Here is a 17,982-nt window from a genome sequence, read left to right as displayed (position 1 = left end):
ACGGATGCCCTACTTTCAAAGACTTTAAACATTAAAGACACATTTATAAACTATATAATGTTTTGCAAATGTGCGTTCTTATTTGCTCAAATAAAACAAAATACTAAAACTAGTTAAAAACCTGCACATTTAAAATTGTCTGGCAAAAAACGCATTGATCAACAATTATTGACTTGACAGTTCAAAGTAACCTTTTATTGCACAATAAAAGATCACAAACCATGGTTTGAATTATATGATTGGTCCTCATCCGTGTACAGGAGCTACTGGAACAAAAAACAAACAAAATATCCCAAAATAAAAATAAATAATAATAATAATAACACCCATGACTCTCAGCACTGCTGCAGATTTCATACCAAGAGTATAAGCTCACTTTTTGTCGAGTGATCATCCCAATAGAGTGCACTTGCTTCAATGTAACTACAAACTTAAAGTACTTCCTTGTCATAAACGCTGACCATTAGATCAAATTAATTCAACGTTATTCTACAAGATCTAGAGGAACAGAACCTCCAACACAAGCGCAGTTCTGCTTTTATTCTGTCTGGCTACATAGCTGTTATAAGAATCACTCCATAGAAGCATGACTTGCATTCACTTAAGTATGGGATGTTGCTCTGCCTCAGACATGGTGACTGGTCTTTTAGCAGGTCCTGACATGCAAACACTGACAATAACATATTCAAGGCTGAGTCTGATCAAAATGACACTGGCACATGGTACCACAAATTTACCAATTCTCATTTCCCATCGGAAAAGCACTACGCAAAGCTACTACAAATCATCTAACTTTGATCAATCCATCAAAAAATGGAGGCAGGGGGCAATGGGAAGGCTTTTTTTTCTTTCAAGAGTATCTGGGAGCAACTATCCAGAGATGTGTTTATACACACAAATTGAGTCAAAATTACCATTTTCAAAACAGTTCAGCTTTTATGGAAAGTGTACATATCCCATATAGGAAAACATCCAAAACCTGTTGACAGCAATTTTATGTACATGTTGCAATTGCACAGAGACAATGCTGAGACAGTAAAACAATAAATACAGGTAGAATGTTAAATTGATCAGGCTTTTGGATGAACAACCAAACCGTTTTAGCTAGCAGAAAGATAAAAGCAATGTTACTAGGACACAGAATTGAATATATATTCACTGATGAGCCTAGATATTATGCCAGGGAGACTTTCTATTCAAATGACTTGATTAAAAAAATTAATTAAACAGGAGTGTTTTTAAGTTTCCAATAACAGTATTGTGTTTTCAAACTGTACATTTCCAACAAACAGTACATTTATAAAATCAATACACTTACAACCAGCAACGCAGCATTCTCAGTCTAACAGTCTGAACTCTCCAGATGTACATATACTGGCTGTGAATCTCCTGAAATGTGGAAGGCCTTTAATGGAGTTACGAACTTATCAAAACGTCAAAAGAAAGGATAGCATAATCATCCAGAGGTCTAGACGAGGTCTGTGGGTTTTTGTTAAGCAGATGTTACTCAGAAAGCAGTGTAAGGACAATAGAGAAAGATCTGAGGTAAGCTTTCAGACTAACAACGAGACAGTTTTGAAAGTCAAGAAGACTTTGTGCTTTGCAATACTGTTTTGGATGAGAGTGGAAACTGATTACATTATTTCAAAGGTTTTATGATTTGAAGTTTTACACAAAAAAAATCTACAAGGCCAGTATCTGTACAACTAGATTTGAACTAGTATGACTGAGACTGCTTCCCAAAACGTTGACACTGTACACAAGTACTTTGATATATATTTTCCAACATAAAGATGTAACAAACATCCATATATAAACCGCTAAATAAGGCATTGCAAAGTGAACACAATAAAATAGATGTGATGAGAATGGGGAAATGTCCTATTTGGTGTATTTGGCAAAGTAAAAAGAAATACGAGCAAAATAAATTACATCCTGGTGTCACAAATAGTGTGACAAGGCAACAACATTATGTTTTTTGAAGGTGAACATGATTTGTTGTTGTTGTTAAGACAAGAAATTTACCGTACAGGTTTACATAGGTCAAAATGTACAGGAAGTGACGTGCAAGTGTGCGCATGCATCCACACGAACACACAAACAAACAAGACGGAACACAATTACAGGTAAACATTCACCAAAAAGACTGTGCAAAAATGTTTTCACATAAAAAATAAAATGAAATAAAAAAAGAAAGATGAAAAGGTGGAAAATGAATACTCCCACAAAAGAGAGACCCTGTTGAGACTGGGGGAGAAAACCAGTTCAATTATCTCCGGTTGTCAACTGGTGTAAATTATTTCAAATAAAAGAAACACTAGTGCTGATTATTTTAGACACCCTCCCAATATGAGACATACTGGCAAGGGAAAAAAATAACATTGTGTGCTTGTAAACAATAGTAACGGCAATAAACGGCTAGATAGATTTACATGTCTTACTCTGCTCTTATTTTCTATGGTGCATTTGAAAATGCTGTAATGTAACCCATGAGGAGAACGAGTCAGTCTGACATCTTTCTTTCAACCAAAGGGCTTTAGTCAAGGCAAAAAAAAAATAGGGATTTGCAAGATATTTTTGTCTTACTTTGGGTGAAGGAATATTTCACCCAAAACTCAACTCTCTGGCATAATTTACTCACCCTTATGTTGTTTCAAACTTGTATGACTTGCTTTACTTCAGTGGAACACGAAAGGATATGTTTTAAAGAATGTTTATGCTGCTCCTCCCCACATAACAAATGCACAATGACCATGGGTTTTCAAACTTTAAGAAATATTATTTTGCAGAAAATAGTCGTATGGAGTGGTTTTATGGCCATTTATGAAGCTTGACAGCCACCTTTTTAATGGGAGCATGCTGCTCCTGTCAAACAGGTTTGAATGACATAAGGCTGAAATGACAGAATTTTAATTTGGGGGTGAATTATCCCTTTAAATTCACAACCCCCCCCCAAAAAAAAACCACTTCTCACAATGTTCCACCACCTGTTTTGCATCAGACCTATATTATAAGCCCCTGCACCAATACCATTTAGAACGGAGTCTCATCTACAGCACTAAACCTTCGCCCTTGATTATGCAGCACCTCTAAGTGTATATATAGCCATCTCTATAAATGATTAGTAGTATCCCAAGGGGGCATCTTACCAAAGCAAACATGTGGAAATGACATCAAAAACAATATGACAAACAAAACAAAAGATAAATCAATCTCAGGATTGTTCTTTGCCATCAATTTCAAGCCTTGCTCTTTTTGAGTTTCCATTGCACTCACCATGTTGCACTCATGCCACCTATAGCTTTGTTAAGGATTTAGGTTAAAATCTTCACTAAAATGAATACATAACAGCAAGCAACTAAGAACGAAATACTGTGGTCCATCGAGACTGTATCAGATGCAGCTCTGCTGGTAATCTACCAATGGGACGAGTGTTTTTGTTTTTTTACATTACTCTGAGAAATGTTTCAAAACATGAACCTAGGTCTTATGCAACTATAAGAGCGTGATCTGAAACATGATTATGAAGTGAGACTGCTGTAAGTTTTTTGCACAATTCCAACATCCTACCGCTTTCTGAGAATCTGTGAAAGATGCTAGTTAATAACACCTTATCGAAAGGGAAAAACGCTGGGGTCATTAAGAGCGTTCTCCGTCAATAGACAGAAACGTCTGAGTAATCGTTCCCATTATGCAAAAGGAACACGCTAACACCAATGATGATGTTGTCCCTTTTTCAGGATTCAAGACCTCCAAGTGTTTGCATGCTTCAAGTGTCACACACCCAGAAGGAAGAGTAGATGTCAGTGAAATTACAAGGGCAGATCTATAAACAATACGTTGATAATCAAAGTCCTATACACAAACTTTTACCGACACGACACACACAAAAGTACTGCGGCCAAAATGTGAGGATGCATTCTAGGCTTCACTGTCACACAAACCTTGAGCACTTGGCTCAGGTTCCTCTCCCATCTCATTTTTGTCTTTTTCCTCAGTTCTTCTATCCTCAGAAGGATCTTTGACCTTGGCTAAATCACCATCAGGTCTGCCTTCTTCCATTCCACCCTCTTGGCTCTTTTGTTCGGGTGTCTGTTCGTCTTTAAACTCCTTCAATTCCACACCATCTATATGCACACCAACATTGCTGCTTCCCTTCTCTGGTCCTTCCTCCCTAACCTTCTTCCTCTTCCTCTTGGGGCTGCCCGTGCTGTCTGCTGCAGTCATGGCAGGCAGCGCCATTATACTGCCCGGTGGCAAGAACATATGAGGATACAACAGACTATGTGACATTCCTGGGATCAGAAAAGGGTTAAAGGTCAAATGGCTGCCGGTACTTGTGATGCTGCTACTACTACCGCTAGTGGCCGCAGCTGTAGACACTGAAGCAGACACTTTCTTCTCTTCCCCTTGCTTTATGTCCTCCCTATTCCCATTCTCCATGCTCATCGGAGAGCTTGCGTTATCATGCTGAAGCGCAGAATCCAAACTATCCGCCGGGTTGGAGGTTGAGGTTATGGTTGCGGAGTTTGTAAGAGTCACGCACGCTGTAGTGGAGGATGCAGTTACAGTGGACGTCGTGGACGTTGCAGTGGACAGTGGTTGATTCATCATTCCACTCATGTGAGCGCTGTACATGGACGGCTGCACGGCCGCCATGCCGTGAAGCATCATGGGCAGCATGCTGAGTCCATTCTTGGCGTCATCTCCTGATGGTAGAGCAGTGGCAAAACCGTGAGGAAAGCCCATGATACCAGTTAGCGAGATGCCAGGGACATTGCGGAGATTGGGTAAGCTAACCAGATCCATGCTGCCAATGAGCCCACCGTTCATGAAGAGCGGACCCATGCCAGCGGGGAGCTCGGGGGCTTTGGGCATCTCGCTGCGGGGTCGCCTGCCTCTCCTATGTGGACCGGGATAACGACACACAGGTCCAGAGAGGATGCGTGTGAATTTGCCCTCCGGCAGAAAACCCTGGAATAATGGGATTATGAAAACTTAGTGTTGGTTTACAAGGAACAATTTCATTCAGGATCTAGAAAGTCAAAGACAATATTAATAATGTATAGGATAAAAATGGCACACACATATATATATATATATATATATATATATATATATATATATATATATATATATATATATATATATATATAGAGAGAGAGAGAGAGAGAGAGAGAGAGAGAGAGAGAGAGAGAGAGAGAGGATGAGAGAGAGAGAGAGTATGAAGTTTAAAGTAGTTTCATCCAAAATCATCAATTATTTCAAAACTATATGAAATTATTTTTTTCAGATTGGTTAATTGCAGTACAAATGTGCACATATATGATATATAAAGTAATTTCATTCAAAATCATTAATTATCCCAACTCACTAAAATACTGGATTCTGATTCCAGTGGAATAGATTTCAGTGAAACCTTATATTTTAAATGATAAAATACATTAATAAACAAACAATAGAAGATTATAAACTATAGCATAGACTATTATAGAAATCCTATGGGGGATTTTTATGTAGATACCCTTCACACAGAACTTTTAAATGGTTGAAGTAAAAATTTCAACTGCTATTTATTTAGCCGATGCTTCTTTCTGTCCAAATCAAACTGTAAAGAGGGTCACCAGCTCAAGGAATTAAGCAAGATTCCGTATTTCTTCCACTCTAAACCAATACATTTTAGATGACGAACCTCGACAATTAGCTTCTGTTCAGTTTACTACATATTCACAAGTGGCTTCACTGGAAAAGTCTCTGCTCTGCTTCCTGCAGTTTCCAGCCTCTTTCTAGACAGAATATATATGACTCACCGAGTGCTTCACCACATCTGCCCAATCAGGGGCCACATAGTATTCGGAGTTTGCATCCAGCCATCGGGAGAGCTCTTTAATGGCTGGAGCCATAGCACCTCCAAGCTGCAACCAGAAGAATTGTGGCATTAAAATGAAATGAAACAAATAAAAAAGGTTATAGGAGTATCTATGCTTGTTTTAGTTACCCTGCGGCCTGTGTTTCTGTGCACTACTGGGACTCTCTCCTCCCCAGTCAGTGAGTTGACATCTAGCTTGGTTGGGTCTTTACAGCGATGCCTTCTCTGCTTTGGGCGCTCCAAGAAACTGTGCAACATGCTTGCATTCTGAGACTAAATGATATAATTGATATTTAATAGATTACTATAACCTAAGTCTTTTTTTAAAGGCTTATATAAGCTGTATACAACAAACATTTAGATTTAGGATCTTTCAAATATCCTTCTAGACAGAAAAAAAATGTGTTATCAACCTTGCTACCTTTTTTTAAAGCACCTTAAAGGTACACACAAATAAAAACATAATACCATTAAAGTAAACATGAAATTACATTCTGTTTTACTGGTAATGTGATGTACTTTTAAAGTAAAACAGGGAATTTAAAATGTAAGACAAAAATATGATCCTTCAACTTGATCTAATAGGAACTTCATAGATGTTATAATACTCAAACAAAAATGTCACAGAAATATTATTACCGGAAAAGCAGAAAGCTCCATGTTGTAGTTGGGGTTTTGTCTTAGCCATTCCATTAGGCCTTTATTGGCTGTTTCCCTGTCCAAGCTCACATTCGTGGCCTCCGAGGCTGGAGGAGGAGCTGGAGAGGGTGCTGGAGGGTGAGGAGAATGTGTAGTCGGGGTGGCTGGAGGGCCTTCTGACTGGGAGGATGTGGAGGACACAACAGGGTTGCTGATACTCTCTGACCCGCTCTGTAAAGTACACAAAGATGAACAAAACACTTGCCAGTTATATTGATTTATTTATATATTTTATTAATTAATTTATTTTAGTGCCATATCAGCATCATAATCAAAGGCTATTTTCGTGGCAAGATCCAAGTTTGAAATAAAAGCTTTCAAAATAAGCTTCTTCCAACATCACAAAAGATGAAAATAAGATCATATTATTATTTAAAATGATTTCCTGGTAAATCTTTTTAGAAACATCAAATTAGTTTGAAAAAAGTAAAATCAAAAATAGTACCCCATTGCACTTTTAATGAAGACTTTAATCTTTGATGGTGCTTTTTTTTCTTTTAGCTTTGAGGGATAAATCATCATAAGCTTTCTTTGTACAGAAGAGTAGATTTGCCAAGCATCTCCTTTTATGCATCACAAAAAAATGCTAGAATGGCATGGTGCCATTTTCATTTTTGGATGTCCTATTGTATCCACTTCATTGATATGCGTTTCCACAAACCTGCTTTTCAGGCAAGTCCACGCTTCGTCCCTTTATAAAGCTGAGATCAGGAGTCTCAATATTTCTTCTCCGTCCTCTCCTCCGTCTCAACATTGAATCATCACGACGAAGACCGCCGTTGACAATCTGCCCCGTGACTGGGTGAATCAGGCCAGCCTGCAAAATGCCAGCCATATCCAATCCCAGTGAGCCTTGTATGGAGCCTATCCCAGTTATTTTATGAGGCGCTGACTGGACAGTGTGGCTCATCTGACCAATTGGCCCACTGTCTCCTCCAACTGTTAGCTCTGTTGGTTTGGAGAGGTCAATGGCGGCATCCTGCCAGCCATTAAGGAGGAGAGCATTAGCACGATGAGGCAAGCCAACCTGGATCTTTTCTCCAAGATGGCTTGGTTTGGCAAGGACTTCTGCCTCAAATTCAAAACTACGTCTTGGACGTTTGAGCTCAGAAAGAAATGCTGGGGCCACTAACCGCTCCTGTTGGGACAAGATAAATAATAATAATAATAAAAAAAAAGATATCTCCATGTTTCAGTTAATGAAATCTAAAAGGTTTTTCAACCAATTTTTGCAACAAACCAAAGATGGAAAATTCATATTAAAGGTCCTATGGCATGAAAATTTCACTTTCTGAGGTTTTTTAACATTAATATGAGTTCCCCTAGCCTGTATATGGTCCCCAAGTTTCTAGAAATTTTAATCGGTGTAAATCGAGATTTTGCTATCTTTCTCTGCCTTTGAGAAAATGGAAGCTCAAACGGGCTGATCTTCAATCTCCTCTCTATGACGTTGTAAGGAGAATTGTTACCTCCCCTTTCTCTGCTTTGCCCGCCCAAATATTTACATATAATTCAGTCGCAATGTCAGCACAGGCGTTACAAACAGACTTTTATGATATGGATTCGACAGCACCGGCACAAACAGTGAGTAACAGTGTTCATTAATGCCTGATCTGTGATCAATGATTTCTGATGTGTAGCTAATTATTCAAGTTCACACAGACTTTCTTTCTAAATCGTTTAATACTGTTTATGCATCAGTGAATCAAGCCAGTGACTAAACGATCAACTTCACATTGTTTCTCTTAGTAGCATGAACCAAATCTGTTATTTAAATTGTGATTTAACTACAGAGAGCGATCAAAGAACGCTCCCTTTATTTTTTTCGGAGCTCTCACACATCGCGAGTAAATCTGCACTCTTGCCTAAACTGCCGTTACAATGAATGATGCTGTTATGCTGCACAACAAAGCTCTTACTGTATTCATGTGGTGTATTCATGTGTTTGCTGTTAGTTGTGGTGGAAGCATTTTGTGAGAGACAACGTGTTGCAATAATGACGAAATCACTGCATTCACGCGATAAACAGACTCGGTCTACTCAATGCTCATCACTGCAGCCTTTCATGTGATGTGAAAAGATTGAAAAAATAATTATATAATCAACACTTCCATGATTCGTTAATCTCGACAGCTGTAATAGTAAAAATAAATATATATATTTGAGAGGGGTTCCACATGTAATACACATTTCGAATGCAAAGATGTCAGCCAATCACAACAGTTGTCGTTTACTTGGAGTCTCACAGCAGACACGCCCCTTAAACAGAGCATTCAAGCCAGAGGGCTAATATCAGGATATAAAAATGCTTTTTATTTCTAAATGTTAAATGTAAAAATCATACTAACAATATAAGTACACCTAAGGAAACATTAAAAAGCATTTAAAGAAAAGGAAATAATCCATGTCATGGGACCTATAAGCAAGTAATTAGCATGGTTTTACCAAAACTACAGCATTGATCAGTTTAACTGTTTGAATGATATTAAATGCTGCAAAATAAACAAATGCAATCATGATATTTATTAGCTGTTTGATGATATTTACATTTATGAGATGGATTAAAACAATCAATTGCAATCATTTTTGTTCTAAGGAACCACAATTTATCCACTGATATTCCCTGATATTTCCAGGTTTTCCCATTCATATAATTTATTTCCAGCTTTTTAAGGATTTGCAGACACCTTGAAAAACCTGTCTGATGATGTGATCTCAAACCTACCTTTGCTAAGTGGGGTACTGCGTGTGGGAGGTTAAAGTTAAGGCTCTGAGAAATAGGCATTCTGGTAGACAGAAACCCTGCCCTCTGATGGGCACTGCTGGGCACACAGGTGTTAGCCAATGAGGTGGGAGACTCGTACTGCTGACTAGACGAAGGCCACTTCCCCTTTAAGATAGTGTGGCAGATACTGTCAATACGGTTGATGATCACTCTGTCCTGTAGGGAGCAAAAATACAAAACAGGGTATGAAGTGGGTCTAACCGCAGAAACGAGTGCTCACATTTTGAGCAGAAAATACAAAATACAGTACCTTAGGCCACTCTGAGAAGGAGAAGAGAGCTTTCTCTTGTAGAAGCTGAGCAATGGTTGGTTCCCTTATTTCATGGACACTGTCTACCATCTCACACATGGGCAATGCAAAGCGTGGTCCATCAACATCTCCCAATAATGCTAAAAATACAAAGAAAAAAATTAAAATTATTATTCAAAGCATGCTGGGAGAGAAAGAGACCAAAACCTTATGACTTCCATTGGGTTTTATGAACATAGTGAGAAACAATCATTTATCATCATTTAATTTGTCTAAGTTTTATTATACAAAAAATATTAAGTGATTCCATCAAGCAAATCAGACTAATGTTTGCCAACAATTAGAAATAAGTGATGACAAACCATTGAATTAATGTACACTAAATGTGGTAATGCGGCCAACAACATCAATAAATATCAATAATTCAATAGTCAGGAGTCAGTTATTCTGCTTATATCATTGTCCTTTTTTTCTAAAATAGGTTTGTCCCTAAACTTGTTGTGTAAGCCGATCAAGTTTTGCTAGTTTTTGGACACTTATCAAAAGGTCAGGCTTGGAAAACAGCTTTCCAAACAAACTAAACACCAACTTTGCCAGCAAACCATCTCAGACAGATTTAAACTGTTTTTCTCCAGAAGAGTGAACCGCTTCGGCTGCCATTACTAGTTTTGTAAAGAATGTGGTTAAATATTAATAAACTCAATAGACCTGGAACTACTACATACAACAAACGGAATCAGAAACAAAAGACAAAATGTAGAAAGGTAAAGTCTACAGTCACGGTACCTGGTGTCTTTGCACCTTCATCATTTATCTTTTCCTTTACTTCCAAAACCTCAGTCTGCTCAAGGTGAGGGGTCTGTGTAGTGCTATCTGGCTCAGGCTTCACATCTGACACCACTGGATCCATGAGGAGCTCTTGTTTTGGGACTCCTTCAAGGCTCAGGGATTCAGAGGTGTCAGGTAAGGTAGTAGGGGATGACCGGAGTGAAGGTGGAATAGGGTAATCTGTTGGGAGATTAGTGTTAGTTATATTGCACTCTTCTATTAGCTCTGGTGGTTCTTTGCAGGGTTCTTCCACCAACTGCTGTTCTGCTGTGTCTTGCTGAAACCCATCACAAGGTTCCTGCAGGGTCTCGTCACAAGTCAAATCGTAAGACTCCTCTAAAGGCACTTTTTGTGGCTCTGTTAGAGGCTTTTTGTAAGGTTCATTCAAGGCCACTTCACAAGGATCTTTAAAATCCCCATTGGAATCTTCAAATGGCACCTTGTAGTCCCTTTTCTGGGATTCCTCGAGACAATTTTCTCTTGGAGATGCTATTGAAGGAATCTCATCTTGAGTATCCATTGTCATTGGGCTGTCTGGGGAAAGATCTTGAAACCCTAAGCTTTCAGCTCCTTCTTCTGGACTGGGAACACCATGTGTGATGTTGGAATCACTAAGCCTATCCTCTTGCTCCTCACTAATGGGATCTGTCTGGTCAAGACTCACATCCGGGAGTCCAAGAGGTGGTGGTGAAACATATTCTGGAAGACTGGCTGATAGATCTGTCTGATCCACAGAAGTCTCTCCAACATTAAGGTCTTTGAACAACATGAAGCTCGGTGCCAGTGGTTCAACAGGGTTGCTTTGCGAGTCCGAACTAGGCATGCTCAAACAGTCGGTAAGCGTTTCATCACCCTCACGTCCATCTTCTGGTTGAGGAGCATCGAGAAAGCTGGGTTCCAAAGTTTGCGCTCCCAAGATGGGATCAGTCTCGTTGAACATGTCAGAGGCTTCAGCATGGTCCGAGCTTTCCCATGTAGCTTGAAGTTCATCTAGTTCGACAGAAGGAGCCATTAAGCCAGTCTCCTCCGAAGACCCTTGCTCTCCCACCAGAACATCACTGCGAAGTTTCCCAGGTATTGAGTCTGCCATGTCTCCTTGAGACCCATTTAGCTCCCCTTGGACCCCATATGAATTTAGCATATTCTGCCCACCAGTTGCAGAATTGAACGGGAATCCATTGAAGGCCTCTTTACCAGACTTGATATGTAGTGTGTCTGATGTCAAGCCTTCATGTTGTAAAGACCCCAACTCCAGAGAGTCATCCAATGGAGGGCAATCCAAAAATCCTTCCCTGTTTCCTGCACCTATTTCTAGGGAATTCCCAGACTCTGATGCCACCACTTCTGTGGGCTGGCGATGCCCAAGAGTATTGATGAGTTGTGTTGGTGTGTGGTGTGAAGGTGTGGGGTGATACTCTGGAGGTTGTGGGGACTGACAATGCCCAAGGTTGGCATCATACAAGCAGCAATGGTGGTGGGGCAAGCCTGGGACAGGATATCTGTGGTTTTCTTTATGAACATAGTTCCGGTGGGCCTCCAGGAAGGATAATTGGGGGTCATTGAGGATGTAGAAGTCTGTTCGACTCAAGCCATGCTTAGCAACCCCAATGAGAAGATCACGGTCATGTTTGCCACACTCCCACCAGACAGGCAAGTACAGACTAGGGCGACAAAGCTGCAGTCGTGCCTCCAGGAGTAGGTGGCGCAATACTTGCTCACGGACTTTTCTCAAAAGCTCGATACGATATAATGTTCGGGCAGCTCGCTCTTCTGTAATGGGCTCCACAAACAGTGATATATCCACATTACCTACATGAGACAAGAAGTTGTGTAAAAATTATGACAGATTTAGCTTCTATTATTATTAGCTTCACCAAACTATCAACTCAAATATCCATTTTACCTTCATCTTTTCTGGGCGGCAGTCTACATGCAGTTCGACACATTGAAACAAAGCTGTGGAAATATCTCTCCAAGCTTTCGTCCGTCTTTCTCTCTAATCGAGCAAGGGCACGGAACTGACTCCAGTCGAAGGTCTTCTTCTCTGGGTCATACACTACTCCAAACGACGACACTGTGCGATAGAAGTCAGCCTGCTCTCGACGTGTCCACCTGTGTCAAAGGAGATACATTTTCCTCAAAAAAAAAAAATTCCCTCAAAAATTGAATTAACTGATTTTCAGCACACATTATTAATCTCTTAGCCAATGCAGAATCAAAATACCATTCTTCCACTGTTCATCATGACCTGCAGTGTTTCAATGTTTATACAATCCTCAGGGATTTTATGCTAGTCAATAATTCCATTTAGTTTTTAGCCGTTGCTTTTGTCTTTTTTTTTTATCATGCTGCTCTGTTTTGTTCACTTTTTGATGTTCTTCATCCTCATAATGCTTAGTGTTTATGATTATTTCAACACGACTTGAAGGCAGCGAGAGTATTAAAATTTTACCCAAAGGAGCTGGTTTACTACTGTGAACAATAAAACCACTATAACATCACTCACCTTCGTTGCCACTCCAAAAAGAGTGGATCAGGTTCAGTAGTGCAGTGCCTAAACTCTCCTATTTGCCAAGCCACAGGTGCAATTCCCTCGTGTAAGAGGAAATCATGACGAAGCGGCTCACGGCGTGTATAACGCTGATAGGCAGTAATGAGGCGCCGGAGACGTGCTGTAAGAGCCGAGCCTGCTGGCCACTGTATCCGTCCCTGCTCCATCACTTCTGCAACAAGGTCTGCTGCGAGAGATCCTATAAATCCCCCTTCAAAAAAATGCTACTTTAGACTCAACCTAAAGTTCATATAAAGGGGTGGTCACCTTTGGATTTGTGTCACATTTATAAGGATGCCAATGCAACAGAGAGCAAAATGACAAATAGATTTTTTTTCACCTACATATAAAGTTCAAGTTTATAAACTCTGCACTGTGTAACCATATTTATAGCATAAAAATACAGATGGCTGGAAAATTTTCTCAATTTATCCAGCATTGGCAGGCAGTGTTGGGGAAAGTTACTTTTAAAAGTAATGCTTTACAATATTGCGTTACTCTCCCAAAAAATAATTAATTACGTTACTTTATTACTTTTTATGGAAAGTAATGCTTTAAATTACTTTCGCATTACTTTTTAATTATCAGCAGGAGTTGACTGTTTTTAACATAAGAAGTTCTATTTATAGCAAATGTAAAAGCCCTTTCACACCAAAAAGTGTAATGAATAAACCTCAGGCTGAAGGAAAAGTACATTTGCGTCTGTACTGTAGAACACAGGAGAAGGTTCAACACTCTTCAGTAATAAAAAAAAAAACAATGAAGCACAATTGTTAGTTTATCTAAAGTCATTTTTGCTTAGTATGGTTGAACTGGATCGTCAAAGCTCAGCAGCAAAGACATAGTTAATAAAATGGGATTAGATCCATTTGTGTTATTTAACATTTAATTATTGCAGGTTTGCATCATATTCTGAGTTTGCATTTCGCTGTTTTAATTCATTTTGATGAATACTAAATCAGTTTTTTGCGGTGGGATGAATTAATGCACATTCACATTTAGTCTAGAACTACAATAACATCATGTTCACACAGCGCACACAACGCCTCTGTACTTCTGATTTCTCCCAATATGGGGGCAGGAGACTTGTCAGTAAATAAATGGGAAAACAAAGTAATTGGCATTACTTCTTTGAAAAACTCAGATATTTTCTTGTAAATGTAAAAGTAATGCTTTATTTTACTAGTTACTTGAAAAAAGTAATCTGATTACGTAACTCGCATTACTTGTAATGCGTTACCCCCACACTGTTGGCAGGTATGAAAAAAGTTAATTTGGCACCCAACAAATGTTTTTTTTTTTTTTTTTTTTACAACAAAGCCTAATTTTTAATGTCAAAGGAAACTGGACTAGACAGTATATTTTTTACATTTTATTATTAAATATGATTTAGAATTTATTAAAAACAAGCATGACATCATCTCAAATAACTTTGCATGATTAAAATCTATTGTGACCATCTCCTTAACAGTATTTACAAACAATTAATGGTTCCGTTTCAACAGTACTGGCAAATGAGTAAATAGAAAATAAAGTTTTCAATACCTGTTATTGTATTATCATTTTTCCCTGTTTCCTCTGAAATGGGTTCCTCCTTTGTAAAAGAAAACTTTACTTAAATGAACAGTCTGAGCATTTGGTTAACACACTTAGCAAAATTAATCCGACATCACATTCCTTTGACTTCTTATTATTACCTTGATCTCTACTTTCTCTTCTAATTCCTCAGACTTAATGTCGTTCTCATCTTTGATTTCATCACTCTTGCTGATACTGCAAAAGAGGAAGCATGTTTATGGTTGTAAGCACCAAGAGGCACGACAACCGTTATATCTCTGCTACTCATTTAAAAGCATATTACCTATCAGGTGCATCTAAAGCAGTTTCTGCTCCACTTTGCTCTACCGTCAATGCAGTGACATCAGGCATACCCACTCGCTCCAGGAAACACAAAGCAGGGTCTGCACGCATGGCGTTATACCGCTCATACCCTGCATGGGACACAAAGAGTAGTTAATGCACATGGTGAAGAAAGAGCAAGTCAAAATGAACCATGTGACCATCTAAATCATATAAAAAGATACTGTAATTGCATTCAAATGTATCACATCTCCGGTAAAAAGTAGATTTATGTATTTGTGCCTGCACAGATTTACCTTGCTACACTGCATAAGCATCATAAAACTGGGTGTAACGGTTGCACCCATTCTTTGATGTCTCACCATGTTTGTGAACTCCAATAAGCAGCGATTTATCCGCTTCAGCATCCCACCATATTGTAGGGATCTCAATGTAGTCAATATCAGGCAGGGTTACTTCCAGTTTACTGCAGAAAACACACAGATGCGTGCATATTAAGCCACTCTACAATGACAACAGTTTAATATGGAATTAATGAGGTATGCATGCTTTAAGAGAGACTGTGTGCCATCTAGTACCTGGCTGGGATTCCTTCAAGGGCCTGATTCGCAGCCTCCCCCAGCACTTCGACCTTCAGATAGTACAGCATCCGCACCCTCAGTAGCACCCTGTTTATGAAAAGATACATGATGATCACACATTTAAAACCCTGTAATCATGATGTTATCACAACACATACATCACTATATGAAAATTAAATAATGACAAATATAATTTCATGACTTTGACAGAAAACATGAAAAATATAACTATGCCCCCTGATTAAAGTACTTCCTATTTATGTAATATGATGTACTTTTTCTACATTTTAAAATGTAACTCATGTTACACAATATCCACGAGTCTTACTTGTTGCAGTGTTGTTTGAGGTGTTTCTTGTAGCTGTCATCCTGAAGCACAACCTCTGGGTTACAGTGGACCAGCCAGTCTGCATTCTTCAGCTCAGGTGGACTCAACTGGTTCTTCAGCTTCTTGCCTTTACGACCCCGAGGGACAGGAGCAGACAGACCTGGACAGGTAAAATGCATTTTATGACATATTTCTAGTCATTTTGCAACAATTATGTGAAGAACAGTCATTGAATTCTATTTAAATAGACAAATAAATAAGAAATAGGGACGTCAATGATTAAACGATCTTCAATTAATAGTAATTAATCATTGTTTAAATAAATTGTCAATCAATTTCAGCGTAAAGGATTTTGCAGTTCATTCGAACAGTGAAAGCAATTTGATGCAAGATATTTAAAGTTTAAGAAAGAATATTGAGTATATTTTTAATATATTTATATGGAGATAAAAATTATTAACTGTTATGAATAATGATTGGTAAATTGAACATTAAATGCTGACTCTAAAAATTTAAACAGGATTAAACCGATGATCAATTTAATTATTAACTAAACTATCAAATTTATCTTTTGATATTAGAAAAAAAAAACTGAGTATATAGTAATCAATAAAATAATTAAATTTGTTTAAAATTTCTATTTTATTTTTTTTATTTGAAAATGCAATCAAAAACCTATTTTAAAAAAACCTGCATAAGCATGGAGCACGGATACTTATTAATTGACTCATTTACCAAATTACTTCAATGACAACAGATCCTGAATAACCTCATCTCAAAAAGAATGAATGAATGAATTGATAAAAAAAAAAAAAAGAACTGAGGTTGTGAAAAACATTTTTTATAACCTGAGTGGTTTTGTAGTGCTTGATTGTGTCCGTCTTTAGTAGGTGTGATCAGATCCCAAATGAAGCTCTTAATTTTGTCATCTCCCTTATAATGGCGAACACAGTACACCAGAAGTGCCCTGCACAGCACCTCCATGTCTCGCTCCGACAGGTGCCATTTAAAACGCCCATGATTGAGAATATCCTTCCAGCGACCCCACCTGTACACACAGAAAACATTTCATCCATCTGAGATGTATTACCTGCATATGGTCTAATTTATGGCTCCAATGTTTATACATTCAGATTGAGCTGCATATGCAATGACAGAAAACGGTCTTAGATGAATTCCTTTAGTTTTTGTCTTGTTCAAAAACAGTCACTTTATTAACAAGCCTGTTGTAGGGCGACAGAAGGTGACCCAGAAGGAATGAGTGGGCAGCCAAAAGCAAATTAAGCACTGACCCGAAAATGAGAAGGTTTTTCTCCACTCTGAAGCACTCCGCTCGGAGGTAGCGTCTGTTGCGATCGCTGAGACGTCTAGTGCGACAGGGTCGTTCTTCAGAGTCACTGTCCAGTTCAGAGAACTCCATTAGTTCATCATCCTCAAACGAGTTATAGTGACGCGTCTGCTTCCTCACGCGAGGAGTGTCTATCACCAGACTCTCCTGGAAGACACAGACATTAGTCAGAAAGTGCTGCCTTCTCAATATTTTACTCCTTAAAATGTCACGAATATGCAAACTGACTAAAACACGCACATTCAAAATCACACATTAAAAGCAACCCATCTGCTTTGACTCTGCTGATATTCAAATAAACTCTAGTCTGTCTCCAGTCTAGGAGTTGATTCTCTTGCATTACACTACCCGAGTCACAGGAAGCTCATATAAGCAAAGCTTTGGCTTTTAAACTTAAGCATAAGATTTTTACCTTTTCTGCCTTAGAGTCAATTTCCAGTTCAGCAATCTTGGCCCACTTCTGCCAGAAGTTTGGATCATCCAGAGAGATGTCTGTACGGTTCCCTGAAGACACAAAGCTAGCCTGGAATTGGTAAATAATAAAGGATTATGAACACTATCAAGATAGAGATCACACATAAAAGCTTGTGTTATACTGATATAATGCTTATTTAGCTTTTTCATTCACATGACTTTTCTACTCATCTGCCATATTTATGACCAACAGCATTGAACACAAAAATATGAACAGAGATACCAAGAAAAAACAAACAAACAAACAAAAAAACACTGGCAATTGTTTTTTTTTGTGTGCAAATCTCAAGTGGACACAAAGGTTTGATGTCAGTAAAAATTGTTTTTGAAAGAATTTAATACTTTTATTTTGCAAGGATGTATTACTTTGATCAAAGGTGATGATTAACGATTATAACTTCTTATTCAT

General features: G+C 38.5%; 1 protein-coding gene across 4 annotated transcripts in view; it reads right to left on the bottom strand.

Annotated features, from left to right (window-relative positions):
• Positions 1-3,206: 3,206 nt before the first annotated feature.
• LOC132151562 (chromodomain-helicase-DNA-binding protein 6-like) overlaps positions 3,207-17,982 on the bottom strand; it is a 37,547-nt gene continuing 22,771 nt past the window's right edge. For all 4 annotated transcript variants that reach the window (XM_059559750.1, XM_059559749.1, XM_059559751.1 and 1 more), the window contains 19 exons: positions 17,512-17,622; positions 17,044-17,246; positions 16,600-16,799; positions 15,752-15,911; positions 15,421-15,510; positions 15,205-15,308; positions 14,844-14,973; positions 14,680-14,755; positions 14,528-14,576; positions 12,938-13,193; positions 12,335-12,543; positions 10,390-12,240; positions 9,604-9,743; positions 9,294-9,509; positions 7,230-7,706; positions 6,509-6,739; positions 5,999-6,142; positions 5,811-5,915; positions 3,207-4,974 (listed from right to left, as the gene is read on the bottom strand). In XM_059559750.1, the coding sequence (XP_059415733.1) occupies positions 3,922-4,974; positions 5,811-5,915; positions 5,999-6,142; positions 6,509-6,739; positions 7,230-7,706; positions 9,294-9,509; positions 9,604-9,743; positions 10,390-12,240; positions 12,335-12,543; positions 12,938-13,193; positions 14,528-14,576; positions 14,680-14,755; positions 14,844-14,973; positions 15,205-15,308; positions 15,421-15,510; positions 15,752-15,911; positions 16,600-16,799; positions 17,044-17,246; positions 17,512-17,622 (5,805 nt within the window). In that variant the 3' untranslated portion in view covers positions 3,207-3,921. The remainder of the gene's footprint in view (positions 4,975-5,810; positions 5,916-5,998; positions 6,143-6,508; positions 6,740-7,229; positions 7,707-9,293; positions 9,510-9,603; positions 9,744-10,389; positions 12,241-12,334; positions 12,544-12,937; positions 13,194-14,527; positions 14,577-14,679; positions 14,756-14,843; positions 14,974-15,204; positions 15,309-15,420; positions 15,511-15,751; positions 15,912-16,599; positions 16,800-17,043; positions 17,247-17,511; positions 17,623-17,982) is intronic.

Source organism: Carassius carassius, chromosome 10, assembly GCF_963082965.1.
Source record: "Carassius carassius chromosome 10, fCarCar2.1, whole genome shotgun sequence".
Lineage (NCBI taxonomy): Eukaryota > Metazoa > Chordata > Actinopteri > Cypriniformes > Cyprinidae > Carassius > Carassius carassius.
This window is presented reverse-complemented; position numbering and strand designations above follow the sequence as displayed.